The sequence below is a fragment of the Malus sylvestris genome, chromosome 14 (assembly GCF_916048215.2).
Source record: "Malus sylvestris chromosome 14, drMalSylv7.2, whole genome shotgun sequence".
In the NCBI taxonomy this organism is placed as follows: domain Eukaryota; kingdom Viridiplantae; phylum Streptophyta; class Magnoliopsida; order Rosales; family Rosaceae; genus Malus; species Malus sylvestris.
In genome coordinates this window covers 25,985,606-26,006,454 of record NC_062273.1, presented here as the reverse complement: position 1 = coordinate 26,006,454, position 20,849 = coordinate 25,985,606, and the positions used below count along the sequence as shown (strand labels likewise).

The following is a 20,849-nucleotide window of genomic DNA, read 5'->3' as shown; positions in this document are numbered from 1 at the left end:
ACTGGGCGCACAACACCGGTCCAGCCCCAGCCAAAAGGATCACCCTCTGCTGCCACTCCCCAGCCTTTCTCTCTCTAACTTTCATCTTCGTCCATTAATGCTCTTCCTCTCTCTCTCTCTCTCTCTAAAAACCAAATCTTTCTCTATCTAAAATCACTTGTTAAATAACCCATCAGCTCACTAAACGCACTAGCTCTTCAAAAGCTCACACACTCGTTACTCTCTCTCTCTCGGTTGGTATCTCAAGCTTCGGTTTTGGATTCGGGTTCTGGTCGAATGAGTTCGGGTTGTTGAGAAAATGGATCCTCCACTGATCAACGAGTCTTCCTCCTCAGTAGCTAACCCAGCATCCTACAGCCTGGCGGAGATTTGGCCCTTCAGCGGCGAGCCCGGTGGCAGCGGTGGCGGGTTGGGGCTCGGAGTGGTTAACTTGGGTCAGAGTTTGGGTGGGCTTGGAGATAGCTCTGTGAACAGAGATGGGTCGTTGGAGGAATCGACTGTGACTGAGCAAAGCGGCGGCGGCGGCGGTGGTGGAAGGAAGAGAAGGGATGTGAACTATGAGGACGAGTCTTCGAAGCGGGTTTCCACTCGTAGTGGCAATGGCTTGGTTCGTAATTTTCACTCTTTTACGTGAAATTTGATTGCTTGGCTCGATTTTATGTTTGGTTTCTGAGAAAATGTTGCAAATTAATGCTAAAGCAATGAACTTTATTGGTGGGCTTTCATAAATAAGCTGGATTGTGGAAAATGGATGGAAATAATAAGAAAAAGAACGAATTTTAAGTCAAGGGTCCTTATATTTGAACTTAATTTAGTGAAAATTTTGTTGCAAATAATTGCGTGAAGCGGTTAGTTTGTGTAATTGCGATTGTGCTATCTCAGCCATCTGTATACTGTAAAGACTTGGTTTTGAATGTTAATGCATCCGGAAATGGCGTGATGTGCGTCGTTAAGCGAGTTAAGCTGCATGATTTTCAGTTAATGATGCCTGTCTGTATGTTGTTTGCTTGTTCTTGAATTTTTGTATTGTTGTTTATCAAACAGAAAGATTTGGGTAAGCGGATGAAATTAGCGGTATCCAGAAATGAAAATGACAATTTGAAGGCTGAAGTTGAAGAAAGTTCAGCTGGTGGCGACAGCAAGCCAGCTGAAGAAAGCACTAAACCTTCCGAGCCACCCAAGCAAGACTATATCCATGTGAGGGCAAGAAGGGGCCAAGCTACAGATAGCCACAGTCTAGCCGAGAGAGTAATGCACTTTTGGTCCTTTTGAATTTTACAATATTAGAATCTAGAACATCAATTACGGTTTACATGTTCTTAATCAAGCTCTGTAGATCTCGATAGGGAATAGGTTTCTGTTTTATTGACATGTTTGGTAAATCAGTGTGATTCATTCACTCTTTCAACGTGTGCGTACCATACCCGTTTTGGCAGGCTAGGAGAGAGAAGATCAGCGAAAGGATGAAAGTTCTCCAAGATTTGGTTCCCGGATGCAATAAGGTATTCGATGTTGTTTAGTTGTCTTTATGTTAGTCATAATATTTACTTAGAGCATATGATCGATGTAGTTAGTATTGGGAATCTTTGTTATGTAATATGTTGTTTCCAATTTTATTACTAGATTTATTCTAAACATCTTGGGTAATTATCTAGTGATCTGAATTCTGAAATCAATTTTGTTTCACCAAGTATGTTTCCCTTACACATGTTGTACTTTTTTTCTGAAAAGGTTATTGGGAAAGCACTCGTCCTTGATGAGATTATTAATTACATCCAATCACTGCAGCACCAGGTCGAGGTATCTATTCCTTCTGACTCTATCTTGTGCTACTTGGTCACATGGTTTTGCTTTAAATTGATTAACCTAAGACTGTAATCTGGTTATTCTATTCTGTAGTTCCTTTCGATGAAGCTGGAAGCAGTCAATTCAAGGGTGAACATGAATCCCACAATTGAAGCGTTTCCTCCAAAAGATGTAAGTACTCTGCACTTCTATTACCTTCATAAAACCCATGGACCTACTCTTTTTGGAACTATTTTCCAATATGTAATCCTTGAGATGCTTTGTTATTTCTGGTTCAATAGATTTCTGAAGATACTACTGCTTTTTAGAATGTAAACCTTTGTCTCGGGATTTTTTTGGAACAACCTGTCAATTTTAAACCTTTGTCTAGGGAATTATTTTTGTACGAACTTATTAATCTTAGGGATGCATCCAAGGAATGTAAATTTCTGTCAACCAAGGAGTGTGCTTGTTGTAAAGTTGGCCACTGGACACCAGTGTTGCTCTTGGTTTTCCAAGATTTGTATTTGTGCGTTTCTTATTGCATTGCCAAGGCACTTCTAGGCTCATCGTTTTCCATAACCTAACCCATGCTACATGCATAAAGATTCCAGGAAATCTCTTGTATTATTTGCGATGACATATTTTCTTACTCCTTGATTTCCCTTGAAGTATAAAGTACTGATTTCGTTTTCCCATTTCGAATTTAAATGCTATCACCATCATGCTGCCTCCTATTTCCCAGGACCACAGTCCCTTTTCTGTATATTCTCATCCCATTAACTCATATTGCAATGATTTACCATCTCATCGGTTGAGTAAGTTTGTTTTTTATGAATAAAGTTTCTTTCCATGCACGGAAAGATAACTATGTTCTAGGTATATGCTATATGAGTTTCTTACGGGTTGACCTGATGTTTCAGCTTGGTGCACAGCCATTTGATGCTGCGGCGTTGTTATTCAGCTCGCACACACCAAGGGAATACGCCCAAAGCTCACAGCCTGAATGGCTACATATGCAGGTTGGTGGTAGTTTCGATAGAGCAACGTAACTTCAGGGGATAATTCTTCAAGTCGTAATTGGTGGCAGATGTGATTATTCCGTAGGAGATGCATCTAATTGTCGTACGTATCATCTGACTAGATAATATTATACTCTACTTTGTTGTATTAGTCCCATAGAAAATATGTTAGAACAGCTTCGTTCAAATGTGTAACAGAAGTCTTGTGCTTGCTCTCGAGATTTTATTTATAATATATCTGATTATTTTTACATGATATTTCTTCGTGTCACGAACTTCTGGTTCAGATTCAGCGGAAAAATTCAGGTATAATTTTGTATCTTAAAAACTCAAAAAGAAAAAAAACTCAGCTCCTTCGCCTCCCTCGGCTCATGGTGTCATGGCCGGAGACGCCTAATTACACCTACCGGTGGCATACCTCGAAAGAAAGTGAAAGTTCTAGTCTTCAGTTTAAGTAGAATATGAACAAGTATGATCCGTTGGTGACCAACTGACCTAGAAACATATCGATGCGCATACACAACAACAAAGAAAGCAGAGATCAGGGGAAGAGAGAACCAAAACAAAAACCAATAACCAAATTAAATTCACAGTATTTTAAACCCCGAACTTGGATCGAATGCCGTTGATGACATCTTCATCTACTTGGAAGGCCTTAGTTAACACTTGGTCGGGGAGCAAAGGCGTCGAAGTGAACAGATTTAAAGGCAGTACAACAGAACCAGGCAAGTGACTGTTGAAAGCAGTGAAGGCCAGAGCCTTACCTTCTCCAACATTGAGCTGAAAGTGAACGAGTCCTCGTGGAACCACAAACATCTGCCCAGCACTCAAAACCTTGGAGTAGTACACGTTTCTCGTTGTCACAAACCCTACGAGGAGCTTCCCTTCGATGACCACGCCCGACTCACTCGCACGAGGGTGCGAGTGAGGCGGATTAAGACCGCCGGGGGCAAAGTCAACCCTGTTCATTGCTATCCCAAGAGTATTGAGGCCAGGAAATGCAAGGACATTCGCAGTTGTTACCTTCGCCCCAAAGACATTGCTTGTGTTCCCTTGTTTGCTCAGTCCATCAAAGAAAAAGTCATCTGCAGTAGTGTTCGACACGGGTTTGCAGGGAAAGCCGTTAACTGCCCCGGACGCGCTCAAATCCGCCACGCAAAAGTCCTGTAATGGATCAGGATCAGCAGAATCAGAGGGTAAGGGAAGAAGGAGCATCGAAACAACGAGGCAGAGTATGAGGCCGATAATGTTCATGGCTAGAATACTAGACTTTTGTTATGTTCAAAACAAAGCAAGCAGTTGGAGTTGTAGATTTTGTCTCTATTTATCTCTCCACAGTATGCTGAGGCCTTGTATTAAAAATGAGGACTTTTGTTGTTGAATTCAACAACAAAAAAACCAACAGCAGCAGCTTGGAAGAAGGGGAAGGGGGGGTTTTTCCAAAAACTGATAGTCTTTGTATTGGACCACAATCATAATTGCCTTATTGGTGGATGTGAGCTGGGTTTGAAAATGTCACCCTGATAGCAACATTAACTCCTTTTCAATCTTTTTCTTGTTGAACCAGCATCATCCAATCCCACAAGTGGCGTATTAACTTTCCGTTTAGTAGGTTGGATGAGATTAGGGTTTAAGATATAATTAGATTAGTAAGGACTTGTAAGACAGGACTTGTAACCTATGTATAAGAATAGATTAGATAAAATACTCTATTGTGGACTCATAACTCATCATATCCAGTCTTGTTCATCTCACATTTGACACAACAAACAATGGACTGGATTCAAGTTTATTTTTAATTTATCACAACATATTTCATCCAGTCCACCAAACCGTAAAGGGAGATTTGCAAATACTAAGGGTTTTAGAATAAATTAGTTAGAAACGAATTAGACGGGGAGCTGAAATGCAGTTCAAGAGCAATATAAATATATAAACAAATGATTCACAGATGTAGTTTTTCGTACTTGCACTTGAACTGCATCTGTAGTACACCTCTAACTAATTCAACATAAATCTCTTCGTACTTGCACACTGCTCACCACTAGTACCATAAACGGTGTTCATACTTGGTGCAATTATGAATAGCTATTTTATTTTTTCTGACAATGTAATATTTTAAACTATTTTAATATACGAAGAAAATAATTTAAACTTGAGTGCAAAGAGCCGGTGCATTGTTTTGTGGCACATCTTGTAATTTTTTTTCTTCTTTTGGAATTGTGACCTTGTAGGGTTTGTTTGGTGAGCTGGATGAGATTAAACCTTAGAAATATAATTGTATTGACAGAGACTTGTAAGATAGAAATTGTAACCCATCTGTAAGAATATGTTAGATAAGACACTGTATTGTGAACTTATAACTCATTATGTCTAGATTTGTTCGTCTCAAATTTAAACACAATAAACAATAAACTGAACTTAAAACTATTTTAACGCTCACAGCGACCAGCCTATCATGACTCATAAGCATTGCCTCGGCTGCAGTGGTTGAAAACGTCTTGCCAGTTGACTGGTTAAAACTTTGACACAGCTCTTCCCTTTATCTCTATTTTCTCCTCATGACTCATAAGCATTGACTCGGCCAAAAATGAAAGATGCATATGTTTTAGTCGTCATCAGATTATGAATCCACCTTTGCTTTAATTTAAGAAAGATTTAACGAAAAACTTTTCATTTTTAACGAAAAATCACTTTTTTATGATCATGCCAACTTTTTTATTGGGCTTATTTGCGTGAAATCAAAGCAGGCCGACTGTTAGGTTTTTGTTTCGGCCCATTATTTCAATGTTCCCCAAACCCAAATAGTTTCATTTGCATTTTATTCCAAATATGTGTGTGGTTCTCGGCAATATTTGGTATCATATCATCTCTACGTGGTGTGACCATTCATCTTGTTATATACTCAAACGACAAGATTGATATGTTTCAATACACTGAAATTTTTTGTGGTTCTTATTTTATTTACAAGGACCTCGCCAAGTCCAATGATTTATAAATTATATTATAGGATTTTTAAATTTACTTCAAACCTTGATTTACAACGTAATCAAGAATCAATTGGAATGCATGGTATGAATGAAAATACATAATTCTCAAATTTTACAAAAGTCGTACAATATGAAGAAGAACTCAACCTCTCTCCTCTCCTGTATAATTCGATATGAGCAATGGGCCAAGAAACAAATATGTTAGATAAAACACTGTATTGTGAACCATAACTCATTATGTCTAGTCTTACCCGTCTCAAATTTAGACACAATAAACAATAAACTGGACCCAAATTTATTTTAAAGCTCACAACGGCCAGCCTATCATCCAGCCCGCCAAACACGGCTGCAGTGGTTGAAAACTCTTGCTAGTTGACTGGTTAAAACTTTGACACAGCTCTTCCCTTTATCTCTATTTTCTCCTCATGACTCATAAGCATTGACTCGGCCAAAAATGAAAGATGCATAGTCTTAGTCGTCATCAGAGTATGAATCCACCTTTGTTTTAATTTAAGAGATATTTAACGAAACACTTTTGGTATTGTTTATTTTTAACGAAAAATCATTTTTTTACCATCGTGCCAACTTTTTTATTGGGCTTATTTGCGTGAAATCAAAGCAGGCCGATCGTTAGGTTTTTGTTTCGGCCCATTATTTCAATGTTCCCCAAACCCAAATAGTTTCCTTTGCATTTTATTCCGAATATGTGCGTGGTTCTCGGCAATATTTGGTATCATAAACATCTCTACGTGGTGTGACCATTCATCGTGTTATATACGCAGACGACAAGATTGATATGTCTCAATACATTGAAATTTTTGGTGGTTCTCGTTTTATTTACAGGGACCTCGCCATGTCCAATGATTTATAAATTATATTTTAGGATATTTCAATTTACTTCAAACCTCGATTTACAACGTAATCAGGAATCAATTGGAATGCATAGTATGAATGAAAATACATAATTCTCAAATTTTACAAAAGTCGTTTTACAATATGAAGAAGAACTCAACCTCTCTCATCTCCTGTATAATTCGATATGAGCAATGGGCCAAGAAACAGAAAAATATAAAATTAAACAACAAATTAGGGGGGAAGAGAGACAAACCCCGGTTTAATAGTTACAATTTTCACACAAAAACCAACTGATTTCCTAAAATTTAACATCTACATCTACTTGAATGCCTCTGTTAATGCTCGGGCCGGGATTGAGGGTGTGATGAAGCACACGAGACCCAGGCAAGTGACCGTTGAATTTAGCCGGAAGTGAAGAAATCCGGTGGAAACCGCAAGCATCTGCCAAGCACTCAAAAACCTTGGAGTTACACACATGGTTAGTTGCCACAACCCCCGCAAGTAGCTCCCCCTTCACTAACCACTCCAGACTCACTTGTGCAAGCGCATGACTCTGGTGGATTTGGATGCAATCCGCATGGAGCAAAGTTAAACTCTGTTGATTGATATCCCAAACGTGTTGAGCCGCGAAATGTGAAGGAAATTCCCGGCTGTTAGTTTCACTCGGAGAAAGATTGTGTCGGTCCGTCAATTAACTTTAGCACTTCTGTCCTTGCACAACACATGCCACTCTTGGAGCACTGCTGTTTGAAGAGCACGGTGTTCGGCCTCCTCTGCTGTCAACTTTGACAGGGTTGTAGGTCCCTTTGGTTTCCCATTTTCCTCACCATCTTTTTTCTTTTCCTTCTTTTTCTTCATTTTATCCTCGTCTTCTTCGCCGCTTTCATCGTCCTCTTCTTCTTCTTCGTCGTCGTCATCATCAGATTTCGGAATCTTTTTCTTAGGTTGGGCTGCCTTTAGCAAAGCTATCCGTTCCATCGAGATCCTAAGCCTCTCAGCAGCCGCCACCTTCACTTCGTCTTCAGGCATGTACTCAACACCCCCATCTGTGAGGTCATCCAACCAGCCCTGTAGATCTGATCCTATCTCCTTTGTAATTGATGCATCAGAAGCCCGAACCACAAATTTGCATATCATGGTCGTAGTCTCATCGCCCAGGTCAACGTTTCGGCTCACTTCACTGGCTCCAAAGATCATCAGGCCCAAGAAGCCACCGTACCAGGTTTTTGCAGCAAAGCACAGCTGTCTCAGGACAAAGAATTCAACATGAATATTGTGTGGTTGATTAGAAGGCCAAAAGCACTACCATTGAATAATTTTACCAAAATAACATCTAGCCAAATACCAGTAGCTTAATTTCGATGAAAATCAAGGATACAACAACAACAACAAAGCCTTTTTCCCACTAAGTGGGGTCGGCTATATGAATCCAAGAACGCCATTGCGCTCGGTTTTGTGTCATGTTCCCCGTTAGATCCAAGTACTCTAAGTCTTTTCTTAAGGTCTCTTCCAAAGTTTTCCTAGGTCTTCCTCTACCCCTTCGGCCTTACGGGTGACGCCCTAGCTTTAGCGCGATTTCGTTCTAGATTCATTTTCATAAGGATTCGACGTAATTGAGGAGTGCCGGCTGTCGACTACCTTGCCAATTCTACTTTTCCAAGTAACATTAATTATTATAATTTATGACCAAGTTCATTCTACAAATTCTTCTTTCTTCCAGTTTTTAGCAGGAAAGGTAAGGCCATGATTTGCCAAGTTTGGCTTACCGGTTACATACGCAATCAGTCTATAGAATTTCCATAATAGAAGCAAACAACGAATAACAAAAGAGAGATGAAAATAAAATAGTAGAGAGCGAGAGACAATACCTGAAATCCTGCCACTGTTCGGATAACATGTGAACAAACTCTGTGGAATGGCTTGGATGACAAGGATTTTAGCCCACTCAGGAAAGGAGATGCCCCATACTGCTGTGCAGCAGTAGCCTTGAAGCCACTTCCTTCATAAGTATATGTACCAGTGTACTCTACTATGGCTGGTAAACTGGGCCATAGGCGGAAAAATTCAACGGGGGAGATCTTATGAGGCAAAAGAAGCTCGGTCAGAGGAATTTTGTAAGGTTGACACCTTAAAATGACAGGTTCTCCCAGTTCTGGCCTTAAACTTCTCTTTTGTCTCATGATTTGCGGATCTTCTTCGGCATAGTAACCTTCATAATCTATAGGAGCACTTCCATAAAAGGGGTAGTATAAGACTTGGACCCAAAGGGCGCACCTTTCAAAATGGGAAACACCCACAGTTACGCTGCAAAGTACCGGATCCTAGCAACAAGAAAAACAAGTAAAATCAGAACATCTGATTGTCAAAGAGAAAATTACAACACGGAAGACAAAAGTGCAAACAAAAAACATAAAATTAAAGAAAAACGATGAGAGCCCAACGATACTTGAACACTAATGTCAAACAGCATATCTTGTTCAGCTGTGTACAACATCACATGAATATTAACATCCTAAAGCCATTCTCCAGCCCGAAATATTTGTCCAGAAACAGGAGAGGGGGAGAGATGGCAGAGAGCACATACCATACACAGAACAAAGCTTCATAGATTGACAGAAATTAGGGAAAACATTAGCGAGGGTGACTGAAGAAAAAGGGCATCCCAATGAGTCAAGCAATATACCAAGACAAAGGGCAAGATAGGGATATCAATTTCACTCTTTGAGACAAACTGATAAACATTTGTATACAAGAAGCTATAGATCCTCCTCCCAAAAACACTAACAGACTAACAGTATAACTTTCTAAAGGCAATTACTGACTATAGAATGCAGTTTTAGAAGAATGGTGATTCTTGACTAGCAGATTACAACCAAAAACAAGATGCATTGCAAAAGAAGACAAGGAAAAGAGGACAAAGAATGAATTCATTATACAGGTTGAAAGGAAACCTGTGAAACAAGGCTACGCAACTGCCGTACTGCTTGAGGAGACCCATCCATAAAATATAATGCACCAGATAACCCAACTCTAATATCGACCCGGTTGAGCTCAAGCTCAGTTAAATTTAAGACCTGCGCGTTCATCAATAAGGAATAAGAACTATTAACAGAAACAGGAAACAGGAGTCTGCCAAGAACATACAACAACAACCACAACAAAGCCTTTTCCCACTAACATAGAGGCCATTTAATGGCACTTAAAAAAGGTAGTATGCAAATTTAACCTTCAAGTGGAGAGATATCCTTCCATCACTAGAATCTGCCAAATGATATGCTTCGATGTAGCAAGGATCACTGCTACCAGTCAAAGTAATTGCACTGGGAGGAACTTTGAGTAAAGTGGAGTCAACTCCTTTAGTCAGAAGAAGGGTTAGTTCACTAGGATCCGGCCTCCAAAGTTCTAGAATAGCCTTATGAACCAATCCTTCTAACTTTCTATCCTGAGCTGCAGCTGCTTCGTAGAACTGGACAGTTAGTTTATGGTGGCTAAATGGATAATCACCTCTGGCTTCACTCACCCCTGCCCACCTGTAAAACAATTATTACTGTTTTACTTTGTGTGTACAAATATAACATGTTTCTTTAAAGCGAGGAAAACATAAAAACACAATTCAATATTCATGTCATGTTGTTATATATGTCACGCATATGTGATGTATATATTTGTTCATGCATAAATATGCATTAGACAATGGTAGTGTAATTTTGTACTGAAGAGACATGCTTCCACTTTGATCTAAGTCATTCTCTCCTTCCTGATAAACTAAGTTTTGAGTCCTTTGACATAGGTTGAAAATCTATATCTACACAGATTTTCTTTCTAATATCTGGATCCAGCGATCAGAACCTTGTGGATATTCGATATAAGTCTACACAGACGAAGATATAGAAGAGATAAGATAACCCATCATAGAATGCAAATCACGGTAATCACCACATAAAATAGCATCAGACCACATGGGGGGAAGAACACTAGACAACAAGGATGTAAATTACTATAAGCATATATTGGTGTAACAAGAAATTTCATTAAAAATTCGATACAGACCACCCAAACTCTACTGCACATGGCTGGCCATCACAGGTTCACAAAAATATATAATATGCTCACCTGCTTTCTGGATGACTTGTAACATACTTGATTCTCTGCAATATCAAACGGCTCTGATGCTTGTTAACGGAGTCCGCGGTACTACCATTCCTGAACTCTTCAAGTTCTTTAGTCAGTAATTGCCCAGCCCTTGGGTTGCGTGATCCCAACCGCTGAGCACATAAAAGAACTGCCTGAACATCTAGAAGCCTGTTTGCTGAATCAGCAGATGAATCTATATTGAACAAAACCTTGTGGATGTTCGAAATAATCATGTTCAATGGATCCTCAGGATCATCAGCAAGAAGTGGGTCCAGACCTTCTAGATCTATGTGCTCTGAAATAGCCCAAATAAGGCGAGCACATATTCTTGGGGTATTTACCTGTAAATTTGACAAAGGTGCAAGATAACAAGTAGGAGAAAAAAAACACGAATTCAGCCAGTTGTCAAAACAAGAGATAAAAGAGCATAATTAGCTTGGAACTTTGGAAGTTCTAGTACAACAAAGACTTGTAGAAGTGAAAAACGAGAAAACAAGCAAGAAAATAATATGGGAGGCAGTAGTCATAAAAGAATGAAACTTGGAAACTTCAACAGTAACTACCGGTAATCAGGATATAGAAAGGTTGGTGTCTAGCCCATTTGTTATGATCTTTCAAAACTTGGGAGTCTGTGTGAGCCAATATCAAACATTGTTTTTTTTTTTTTTCCTCAGCTAGCACAAAATACTGGTTATGTGAAAGGTAGGGAGTTTTCACTGTTCTCTAGCTCAAAAAAAGAAAATATATTGCAGTCTCTTTCCAGTCTCAAATATCACTTGGATAGAGGAATTCAGATGTAGAATTGTCAAATTTATACATTCAATTCACTGAGATGTAAACAATCTGCTGACGTTAAAATGTTCATTTGCTGATACTAGATTGCCTCAGTTTCTTGTTACTTTATAGCTTCATTCCTTTGGCAGTGGAATGCTATGCTATATAATGCACCCTAGTGCAATGAAAATCGACTTGTTTCTAGAAATAACTATGTTCGAGTTTGTGAGGTCTATGAAAGGAAGAAGAAAACTACTTCGGATTTAATGTTAATCCACCACCAGAAGCCTTTTTCTATATTGAAGTTCTGATTCAACAGCTAGCTGTCTAGAAGTCCATTTCCAAAGGTTCATATATTCAGTAACATATTGAAAGTTCCTTTGATACTTCTAGTGCTACCAACTATCAAATTATATTAACCTATCATATTAATGCAATGCTTGACCAAAAAAATAAATCATATCAATGCAATGAAACTCATAAATGGTCTACATAAACAGTTCCATCATAATGTATAATATGATTCAGTAACTGTCCTTGCCCACAACGTATATGCAAAGCCAACATGCTAAACCATATTAATAAAAGAAGAGTGTGCATACCTCACGTAGATCTTTCACAAGTTCACGTTGCAAATTCTGCAATCTTGTCTCATTTAAAATTTGGTCCTGTGAAGCCCCATCTTTAACTCTTTTTACACCTCCCCTAGTATCGTAAATATGACATAGCCTCACAAGCAACTTCAAATAGCAATCAATTGCATAGGTCCGGCCTTCACAATCCCATTTGACACAAGGCCGGCAAACCTCTACCACTTCCAAAGCAGGCTCTGTCCAATTTAGTGCACCATAACCAGTTCCATATGCCAAGGCTCCTATAACCCTGCTCTCCATCCCTGTGTTCTTTTGTTCAGGCAAAGGCAGAGACAACTGAAAACAACTTTCAACTAATGATGCTACTAACTCCTCCCTAAATAAGGTCTTGCTTGTAACACTATTAAGATCATCTTTGATTCTTGCATCCTCAAAAAGTGAAGCTATATCAGTTCCGGCAAGAGGTTTCTGGCCTCTTCGGACACTCTCCTTTGCAAAGAGATCAACACAAAGCGCTGTTCGACAAATACAAGCTAAAGCATGCATACGATCTGATTCTGCCCTCAAATTTCTCACCATAAGAAGCAGCCTCTTAAACAACGAAACCTACATACGAACAATTCCTTTCCTTAAAACTAGAACTCATGCGAATTAAAATAACGAACCAAATGGTGCATACTGCACGTTATAGCAAGCTAAAAGGAAGTAACCATATTTACCTGCATATGAAGATCAAGCAGGTGCAGATTGGTAACCACAGCTCTAACAATACTCTCTCTTGCAGAAGCAAACTCTTGCCTATCCCAAAGTGTGAGAATTGCGATAATCGACTGTGAAGCCCACTCAGGCTTCCCACCAGGCACATCAGCCAGATACAGCATATCAATCCCAACTTCGAAAATCAAAGCCGGATCCAATGACGATGCCAGGAATGGCACCAAATGCGTGACCACATCCGAAACTCCCACCAACCTCTCCGCATTGGTATCCACAACCGTCCCATTGGAGCCCTTGGACGACTTTGACAGCTTCCTTATGACCTCCACTGAGCCTGAAGCCATGGCCTTGACGGCGTACACGATCGGAAACACTGTGGCCCGGAAACTCTCCACCGGCAGAACCAACGACCTGGCCATTAACGCACTCCGCTTCTTCCACACGAAGTCGACCATCGACGACACCCAATTGGATCGAATCGCCAGCGAGTTCTCACTGTCCACTAACTTATCACCGGCCAGTCTGCTCATCCTCTTGGAATCGAACTCCTGAAACAACCGCCCCACCGACTCGAACGCGACCTTTGAAACGGCGTCGGATCCGTCAAGCATGTTCTGGCCAATGCGGGACCACCAATTCGACACCTTGTCGAGCAAATTGACATTGTTTTCACAGAGCGTGACGAGGTCATCGCGCGCCAGAACGCATCCGAGGGTTTCCGTAATGGAGAACCGGAGATTGTCGCTCGGCGAATCGAAGCAACTGTTGATTTCCTTCTGAGCGTCGGTAATGAGCTTGGAGAGGCGGTAGAAAGGGATTGCGGCGAGGATGGAGACAGCGGCGGCGCTGACGTCGGGATCGGGGAAGTCGAGATCGGTGAGAACTCCCGTGCAGACGGTGTCCCAGAGGTCGGCAGTGAGGCGGGTGGAACGAATGAGGTCAAAGGCGAGTTTTTTGGAGATGGCGGAGGCGGGGGAGGCGACGATCTCTTCGACGGCGGTCTTGGCAATGACGGAGATGTCGCGGCCGGCGGCGGATTGCTGGAGAGCTTGGAGAAGTGCGCCGGACTGGCGGAGGGCGTCGTTGGAGCGGAGGTCCGCTTGAATCTGGGCGAAGAGTATGTCCATGTGAGATCAACCTCGTCGTTCTGATGATGTTCGCTAGGATTTGGGAACTTCGGACATTTGAGAGTTAGAGAGAGAGAGAGAGAGTATGAATTGAGCAAGTAGAATTTGGTTTCAGTGTGTGAGGAAGAAAATGGGGATGGTGGTCAAATGTCTGGCTTGGCGGTTCAACTGGTTCAGTTGGTTGGATTCGCCGGGTCGCCAACGATCGAGTTTTTTGAAAAGAAGCCGAACCAGCCCCAACATTTTGTGGGTTGGGCTTTGAGTTGGAGGGCCCGAAGTGCTTTATTTCATGTTTCTCTAGGCCCTTCTTGTTAGTTTTTCGTAGGATTCGGGAAGGGTATTGGTCTGGGATCCGAGACTCGAGACCCGAGACCCAGATCCTTGATTCAAACCTAGGTCAACACATGAATCAAACATGATTTGTAAAAGAAAAATGCTAAGGAGACTCGAAAGTAGGACTCTATGCCATCTCATGTGTTTGACAAAATGTTTAATAATATTGGCACGAGAATTAACTATTCAAAAAATCCTCGCCTAAGCAAAGGTGGTTGGTCACCATCTCGATTAATGCCTAAGCGTTTGAAAATTTAGAAATGGCACCTAGACCTACTGAAGCACCGGCCTAGGTGGGCTAGGCACGCCTAGACACTCGCCTAGGTTATGACTCACTTGGACATATAATAGATAATTTTCATTTTGCATTATTTTTTTAATAAATTGTAAGAAACTTGTTGAATACTAAAATGAACACAAATTATATGTTTGTTTACCATGTTTTCATTATGTTACAATACTTCATAATATCTATATATATATATATATATATGTTATTCTATTTTGTAATTTATGATGTAATTATATATAATTTAAGTATAAACAGATACTTATTTACACGAAATATAACAAAGTTACTTAAATTCGCTTATTCCACCTAGGCCCCGTCTAGCCACCTAGGACTAGACCCCAACCCACCGCCCAATTAGCGCTTAGCGTCTTTTATAACCTTAAACTATGAGATGACAAAGAGTTTATGATTCAAACTTCGAAATTCGTCTAAGATTAGAATCTTCCTAGGCATTTTTTAAAAACAATTATTACCATGTCATGCTCATTTCATTTTGTTTGTGATGAACAACTCCATGACTCATGGCACAGTGTACTGCCCGGATTACGACCAATTCGATTCAAATTTGCCACCAATCTTTGGTCATGTCCCGTCGATCAACTGTTGATCCAACAATGAGCAGACACTCGATAAACAATCACATTCAACGAGCTCAAACAACCGAGATGCGTAACTACTGACGAGACTAAACAATCGATGAGTGTGGAAAATTGATGAGCTCGGTATCACACACTTTCCAACATGAAAACAAAAGCCAAACAAACATTTCAGATAGAAATGTTCAAGCTGCCCACAAAGCAGTACTTGTTGAGTTAAATACAGAAGATCCTAACAACGTTACACTTTAATCGTAAGTGGGAAAGAACACAGAAAATTCGACCAAAACAGAAACAGAGCAAAATGACATCGTCATCCTCAAAACCAAGGTTCTAAAAGACGCTAGGCGCTAATCGGGCGGCAGGCTGTGGCCTAGCACCTAGGCGGACTAGACGGATTTAAGTAAATCTATTGTATTTCGTGTAAATAAGTGTATGTTTATACTTAAAATATATATAATTTCATTATAAACTAGAAAATAGAATGACATATATATTATGAAGTATTGGAACATAATAAAAACATGGGTAGCAAACATATAATGTGTGTTTCTTTAAGCACTCGCCTAGCACGTCCATATTCGCCTAAAAACCCGATACAGCTTATTCATGAATTTCATAGGAAACGTAAGATCATATAAAATTCAAGATTACGTTAATTTTATATGTATGCTTATCCAACTTCTCTGTTATTATTTTGTCATATTTATGCGCTACTTAATTTTTTTTTTCTTCCAAGTTGTGGAGGTTAGTACTATGGAGAACTATGGAGATCTTCTTTCATGTGGAGCTTATGTTATTCTACGTTTTCAGTGTGGAGATGACGAACTAGTTTCTTTCAAATCTTTGTTGTCCAAAAGCCTATGCCCTTTGCGGAGTTGTTGAGAAGTAACCTTATTGGACACCAAGAACAACAACAAACTTACTTTCATACATTTTTTTAATCTCCTCTAATTACATGATAGAATCTCTCCTTTGGTTTGAAAATAAACATTTTAGTCGCTTGTGCACTTACTTAATTGACGAAATATATACGTTTCAAGAAACACAAATTAACATGTATAAACATATCTTAACATATGAATGTTTCTTCAGTTCTCCATAAGAAATATTAATTGCACAGGTAAATATATAACTTGAGTATACAAGCCCATCCACATATGCGGATAAGTATTACGGTTCGGTATTTGTTGAAGATAGTAATATTAAATAGAAGGGGACACATACCACTTGTTTGGTCATTCAACATGAATTTGGCATCGTCTGTAGAAAAAATTAGGTGCAGATCAAAATATTATATGGGTCTTGTTCTTGCTAAAGAAGAACTAGGTCAAATTCATTTTGATCTTGTTGAATTTTTGATGTGTAGTTCATGAAGAAACAATTACAAATGAAACATATATATAGAAAAAGAAAGTAGACATAAGTCTAACTTGTCTAACTTGCCTAACTTGCTAATTTACACACAGAATGTTGACTAGCCTAACTTCACTTTATTTCATGCATGCATTTTAACAAAAGATATGACTTGCATGCATTCCAACATGCATTCCAACAGATCTGGACTTAATTTTTTCTACAGACTGCCAAATCCATGTTGAATGACCAAACAAGCCGCATTTATCTCCTCCTTTTCAGTATTACTATCTCTAACAAATACTGATCTGTAATACTATGAGCTTATATACTTAGATGTATATTCACCTGCGCAAATATACGTGCAATTAATATTTCTTATGAATGAGTGAAAAATATGTTTTCTGTAAGAGAGATACATGTTCATCTGTATTTCTTGAAACATATATACTTTTATCAATTAAGCAAGTGTTAAGTGACTAAAATATTTATTTTCAAACCAAGAGAGTTTTTATCATGCAATGAGAGAGGAGATTAAAAAAATATATGAAAATTAGTTGTCGTATTTGGCATCCAATAAGGTCCATTCTCACAAACAAGTTCTTCATCTACACATTGAAAACTTTGAATACCATAAGCTCCACATGAAAGAGAATCCTTAGCCATATCGATGCAAATGCAATCCCTAATACTAACCTCAGAATCCTTAGCCGCATGGATATGACAAAAAAATAAAAGAAGTTGGATAAGCATACATATGAAAATGAGTAATAAATTGACGTAGTCTTGAATTTTATATAGTCCTACCTTTTCTATGAATTTCTACCATGGATCACGCCTGTATCGGGTTCGTAGTGTTCCCAAATTCTTAACTTTTCTAATATAGCCATCGAATTTGCAGTCTCTAAATTACTGTAGGCTGCACTCCATTTTATATATTTCACATAATCCTAAATAAAAAAGTTTAAATCATTAAGAACACACATTGTTCCTTAAGATATGTTTGGAAGACGGACCTTTCAAAGTCCAAGGAACTTTAGATTCTATTGTTAAAAAAGCTGACTGTATAACAGTACAAATTCACTACCAAGTTCAGAACTTTCAGTAAAATGAAATATTTCAATTCAATCTATTTATGTTCTAATTTTTCAAAAAACCATCCAATATAAAACACTTAAAAAAAAGATTACAGCGAGGATGGAGGCGGCGGCGCTGACATGAGGATCGGAGAATTCGAGATTAGTGAGGATTCCGGTGCAGACGCCGTCCCAGAGGTAGTGAGGATTCCGGTGCAGACGGCGTCCCAGAGGTCGCAGTTGTTGGAATTTACACAACAAGAGAAGAAGAAATATTTTGACAATTTGGTGAAGGGGGGCTCTTCGTTATCCCTCAAACCTATTTGTATTTTCATATTGGAGAGAGACATTGTTTTCTCTCTCAGGTTTTACACGGGTAGCTTTTCCTTTATCGGAAAAATTTAAGGAAAATTAATGAAAATTTTGAGTTTTAACAATAGGATAAAATAAAGGGTAAGATGAATAGTATCATGATTGACTTTTTAGTGTAAAAATGTAATTTTTCGTTAAAGTAAACAATATCAGATGTTTTTCATTAAACTTCTCAAAAATATATCTACTTAGCTTTTCTCACGCACCACATTTTTACATGGTGGAGATTAGCTCTCTTATTTACTTGGTGGAGAATAACTCTCACATGCTAGTACAACCTCATTACCGTGACATGATCCTCTAAGAATTTTATAGATAGATTTTCGATAAGATTTTTAACTAATCTCGTAGCATCACGTGTTATGATCAGATAATAATTCTACGGATAGATTTCAAATAAGATTTTTAACCAAGGAGTAATTAGGTTTTCATCCTTATTTTTACTACTCTATTAATTAAAACCTTATTACTTTTCAATTTTTGATCAAGGTCATTTATATTAATAATATCATTAATTATTTCAATAATAAAATATTTTTTATTTATAAATATATTCATTTAATATTAAAAATGTTACAATTAGTATATTTATATTTATGGCTAAATTTTTTATCATATATTTTTATTTTTAGTTTGTACCCATTTTTAATTTGCAACCCTTTTTTAATTTGTACCAATTTTCCTTTCAATTTTAATTTGTACCCATATATTAATTTCTTTTTGTGCCCATATTTTTTAAAGTTTTATTTGTATTGTACCCATATTTTTTTATTTATTTGTACCCATTTTTATTTTTGCTAAATGTACCCATTTTGAAGAATGTACCCATGTTTTGATACAATAATTTTTTGGTTATTTTTTATGAATGTACCCATGTTTACACACACACACACACAATAGTATATTTATATTTTAATATTTTTAATCCCACAAATTATGTTTTTTATTTAAAATCTCATTAATATAAACAACTATAAATTTTAATTTTTAATTTAAAAAATATAGTAACGTACATAGAAATAAATTATCAATTAATTTTAGGGACTTGGATCAAAAATTGAAAACCAACAAAGTTTCAGTCAAAGATTGTTCATAACTAGGGACCGCATCCAAAGTCTCCCTTTAACTAATTTAGTTGCTCCATGTGTCATTATTTGTTTAGAATACTTACGAATAGACTTTCAATGAGATTTTCAACCAATCATATCACATCACGTGACATTATGCGCAACATCATCCTATCTTTTTTCTACATATAAGCCCTACATCCAACCTAAAGCCCTCTCTCTCACACACGCGCACCAAATTCAAATTATTTGTTTGAATCCTTATTAACAGTATAAAAATATTAAGTTCTTACAATGTCTGATTCAAGGAGATTGTTAGAAATCCAAAAAAGGCTGAGTGAGGGATAACAAAACACAAAGTTATCCCATAAACATGAGTGAAGAAATAATACAGTATTTGCGTTTTTTATGTTTGATATACTTTTCTTTTCTTTTCATACTTATAATGATAAATTGGTATTTGCCTTTTTTTTATGTTTTGTATACTTTTATTTTCTTTTCATACTTATAATGATAAATTGGTTGACTATGATATATGATTTATATTTCGCATATATTAGTGAGATGTTATGAGATAATTGAGTATGAGATCGAAGACGATTCTTGTTTACGAATGAAATACTCATAAATAATTTTTTTCCAAACTTCTAAACTTAGTCATTTAAGGATTCGAAAGTCGTACTTTGTCACCTACTGAATCCTAAAAATATTTGGATATTTTTAGGCTCACTATAGGTGACAAAGTAAGGCTTTAGGATCCTTAAAAATGACTGCATTTAGAAGTTCAGGAAAAAGTTTCATTCGCAAATTTTAAAAAACAGACTGTCAATCTTTTGTTATTTTCACAGCAAATTCAGACAGTGAAGTAGAAACCAGAATTATTTTCGATCTCATACTCAATAATTTTATAAACTCTCGCTAATATCTGTGAAACTGAAATCATATGTCATATTTAACCAATTGTATCACTATAGGTATAAGAAGAAAAAAAGTATCAAATATAAAAAAGTCAAAAGACTGCATTGTATCTTCATTCACGTTCAAGGGATAACTCTGTGTTTTGTTGTTGCTCGCTAAACCTATTTGTGAGGATTCTAAGGATTCATAAATTCTATCCGTTCATCGTACATCGTGTGGTCAAAAATCATTTTGAATTTTTTCATCTAAAATTAAACACAAATAATACTTAACCAAAGTTCACCGTACGATGTATGATGAAGAGATAGATTGTGATATCATCTTTCTAATAAAGATAGAGCTCGCCAAGACATGTGAGTTTCATCTCCATTAAAGAGATTATACAAATAGATGGTATTAATAGATGACGAGAGTACCATTTTTGCTTTAGACTGGGGCAACTATAATTCTAATTTTAAGTTCAAAAATGAAATAACTCACCTATTATCCAAATTCAAACCCAAATCCAGAACAGAAACCGTTGACGTGATTTCTATAGGGCTTTCCGCTTCGTAAAGGAATGGGTAGTGGGCCCATCTCTAGGGTTTTTTTACCCTCCCACACCCAGCCTCTCAAACGCAAACCTCTCCCCTCGGTCTTGATTTGAGTTTTCGACGATCGACTTTCTTACTGATCTGATTTCCTTGTATTATCCTCCAGGTTTTAAACAAATCGATCGATATGGCTTGTGTAACCAAACCAATCTGATCATCGATCGCTTGAGTCTTGACGCACACTGGGACACGTTGGATTGCTTTGGTGCCTACCGATATATACACATATATCCTGACTATTGATAAACT

General features: G+C 38.0%; 3 protein-coding genes and 1 long non-coding RNA gene across 4 annotated transcripts; 1 reads left to right on the top strand and 3 right to left on the bottom strand.

Annotated features, from left to right (window-relative positions):
- On the top strand, window positions 1-3,065 carry LOC126598396 (transcription factor bHLH79-like). The gene is made up of 6 exons (XM_050264758.1): window positions 1-607; window positions 1,045-1,248; window positions 1,437-1,502; window positions 1,732-1,800; window positions 1,900-1,977; window positions 2,709-3,065. The coding sequence occupies exons 1-6, from the start codon at window positions 299-301 to the stop codon at window positions 2,835-2,837; spliced, it is 855 nt and encodes a 284-aa protein (XP_050120715.1). The 5' UTR covers window positions 1-298; the 3' UTR covers window positions 2,838-3,065.
- Window positions 3,066-3,232: 167 nt separating this feature from the next.
- LOC126598399 (germin-like protein subfamily T member 2) lies at window positions 3,233-4,237 on the bottom strand. The gene has a single exon (XM_050264762.1). The coding sequence runs from the start codon at window positions 4,059-4,061 to the stop codon at window positions 3,405-3,407; it is 657 nt and encodes a 218-aa protein (XP_050120719.1). The 5' UTR covers window positions 4,062-4,237; the 3' UTR covers window positions 3,233-3,404.
- Window positions 4,238-6,736: 2,499 nt separating this feature from the next.
- LOC126598376 (protein TPLATE-like) lies at window positions 6,737-14,180 on the bottom strand. Its single transcript, XM_050264735.1, has 7 exons — window positions 12,873-14,180; window positions 12,163-12,759; window positions 10,766-11,127; window positions 9,879-10,182; window positions 9,604-9,726; window positions 8,521-8,973; window positions 6,737-7,894 (listed from the first exon to the last, which is right to left on the bottom strand). The coding sequence occupies exons 1-7, from the start codon at window positions 13,995-13,997 to the stop codon at window positions 7,340-7,342; spliced, it is 3,519 nt and encodes a 1,172-aa protein (XP_050120692.1). The 5' UTR covers window positions 13,998-14,180; the 3' UTR covers window positions 6,737-7,339.
- A 2,070-nt stretch (window positions 14,181-16,250) lies between these two features.
- On the bottom strand, window positions 16,251-17,900 carry LOC126598403 (uncharacterized). Its single transcript, XR_007614818.1, has 2 exons — window positions 17,765-17,900; window positions 16,251-16,481 (listed from the first exon to the last, which is right to left on the bottom strand). It is a non-coding gene; the product is annotated as an uncharacterized LOC126598403 (long non-coding RNA).
- Between the last annotated feature and the right edge of the window lie 2,949 nt (window positions 17,901-20,849).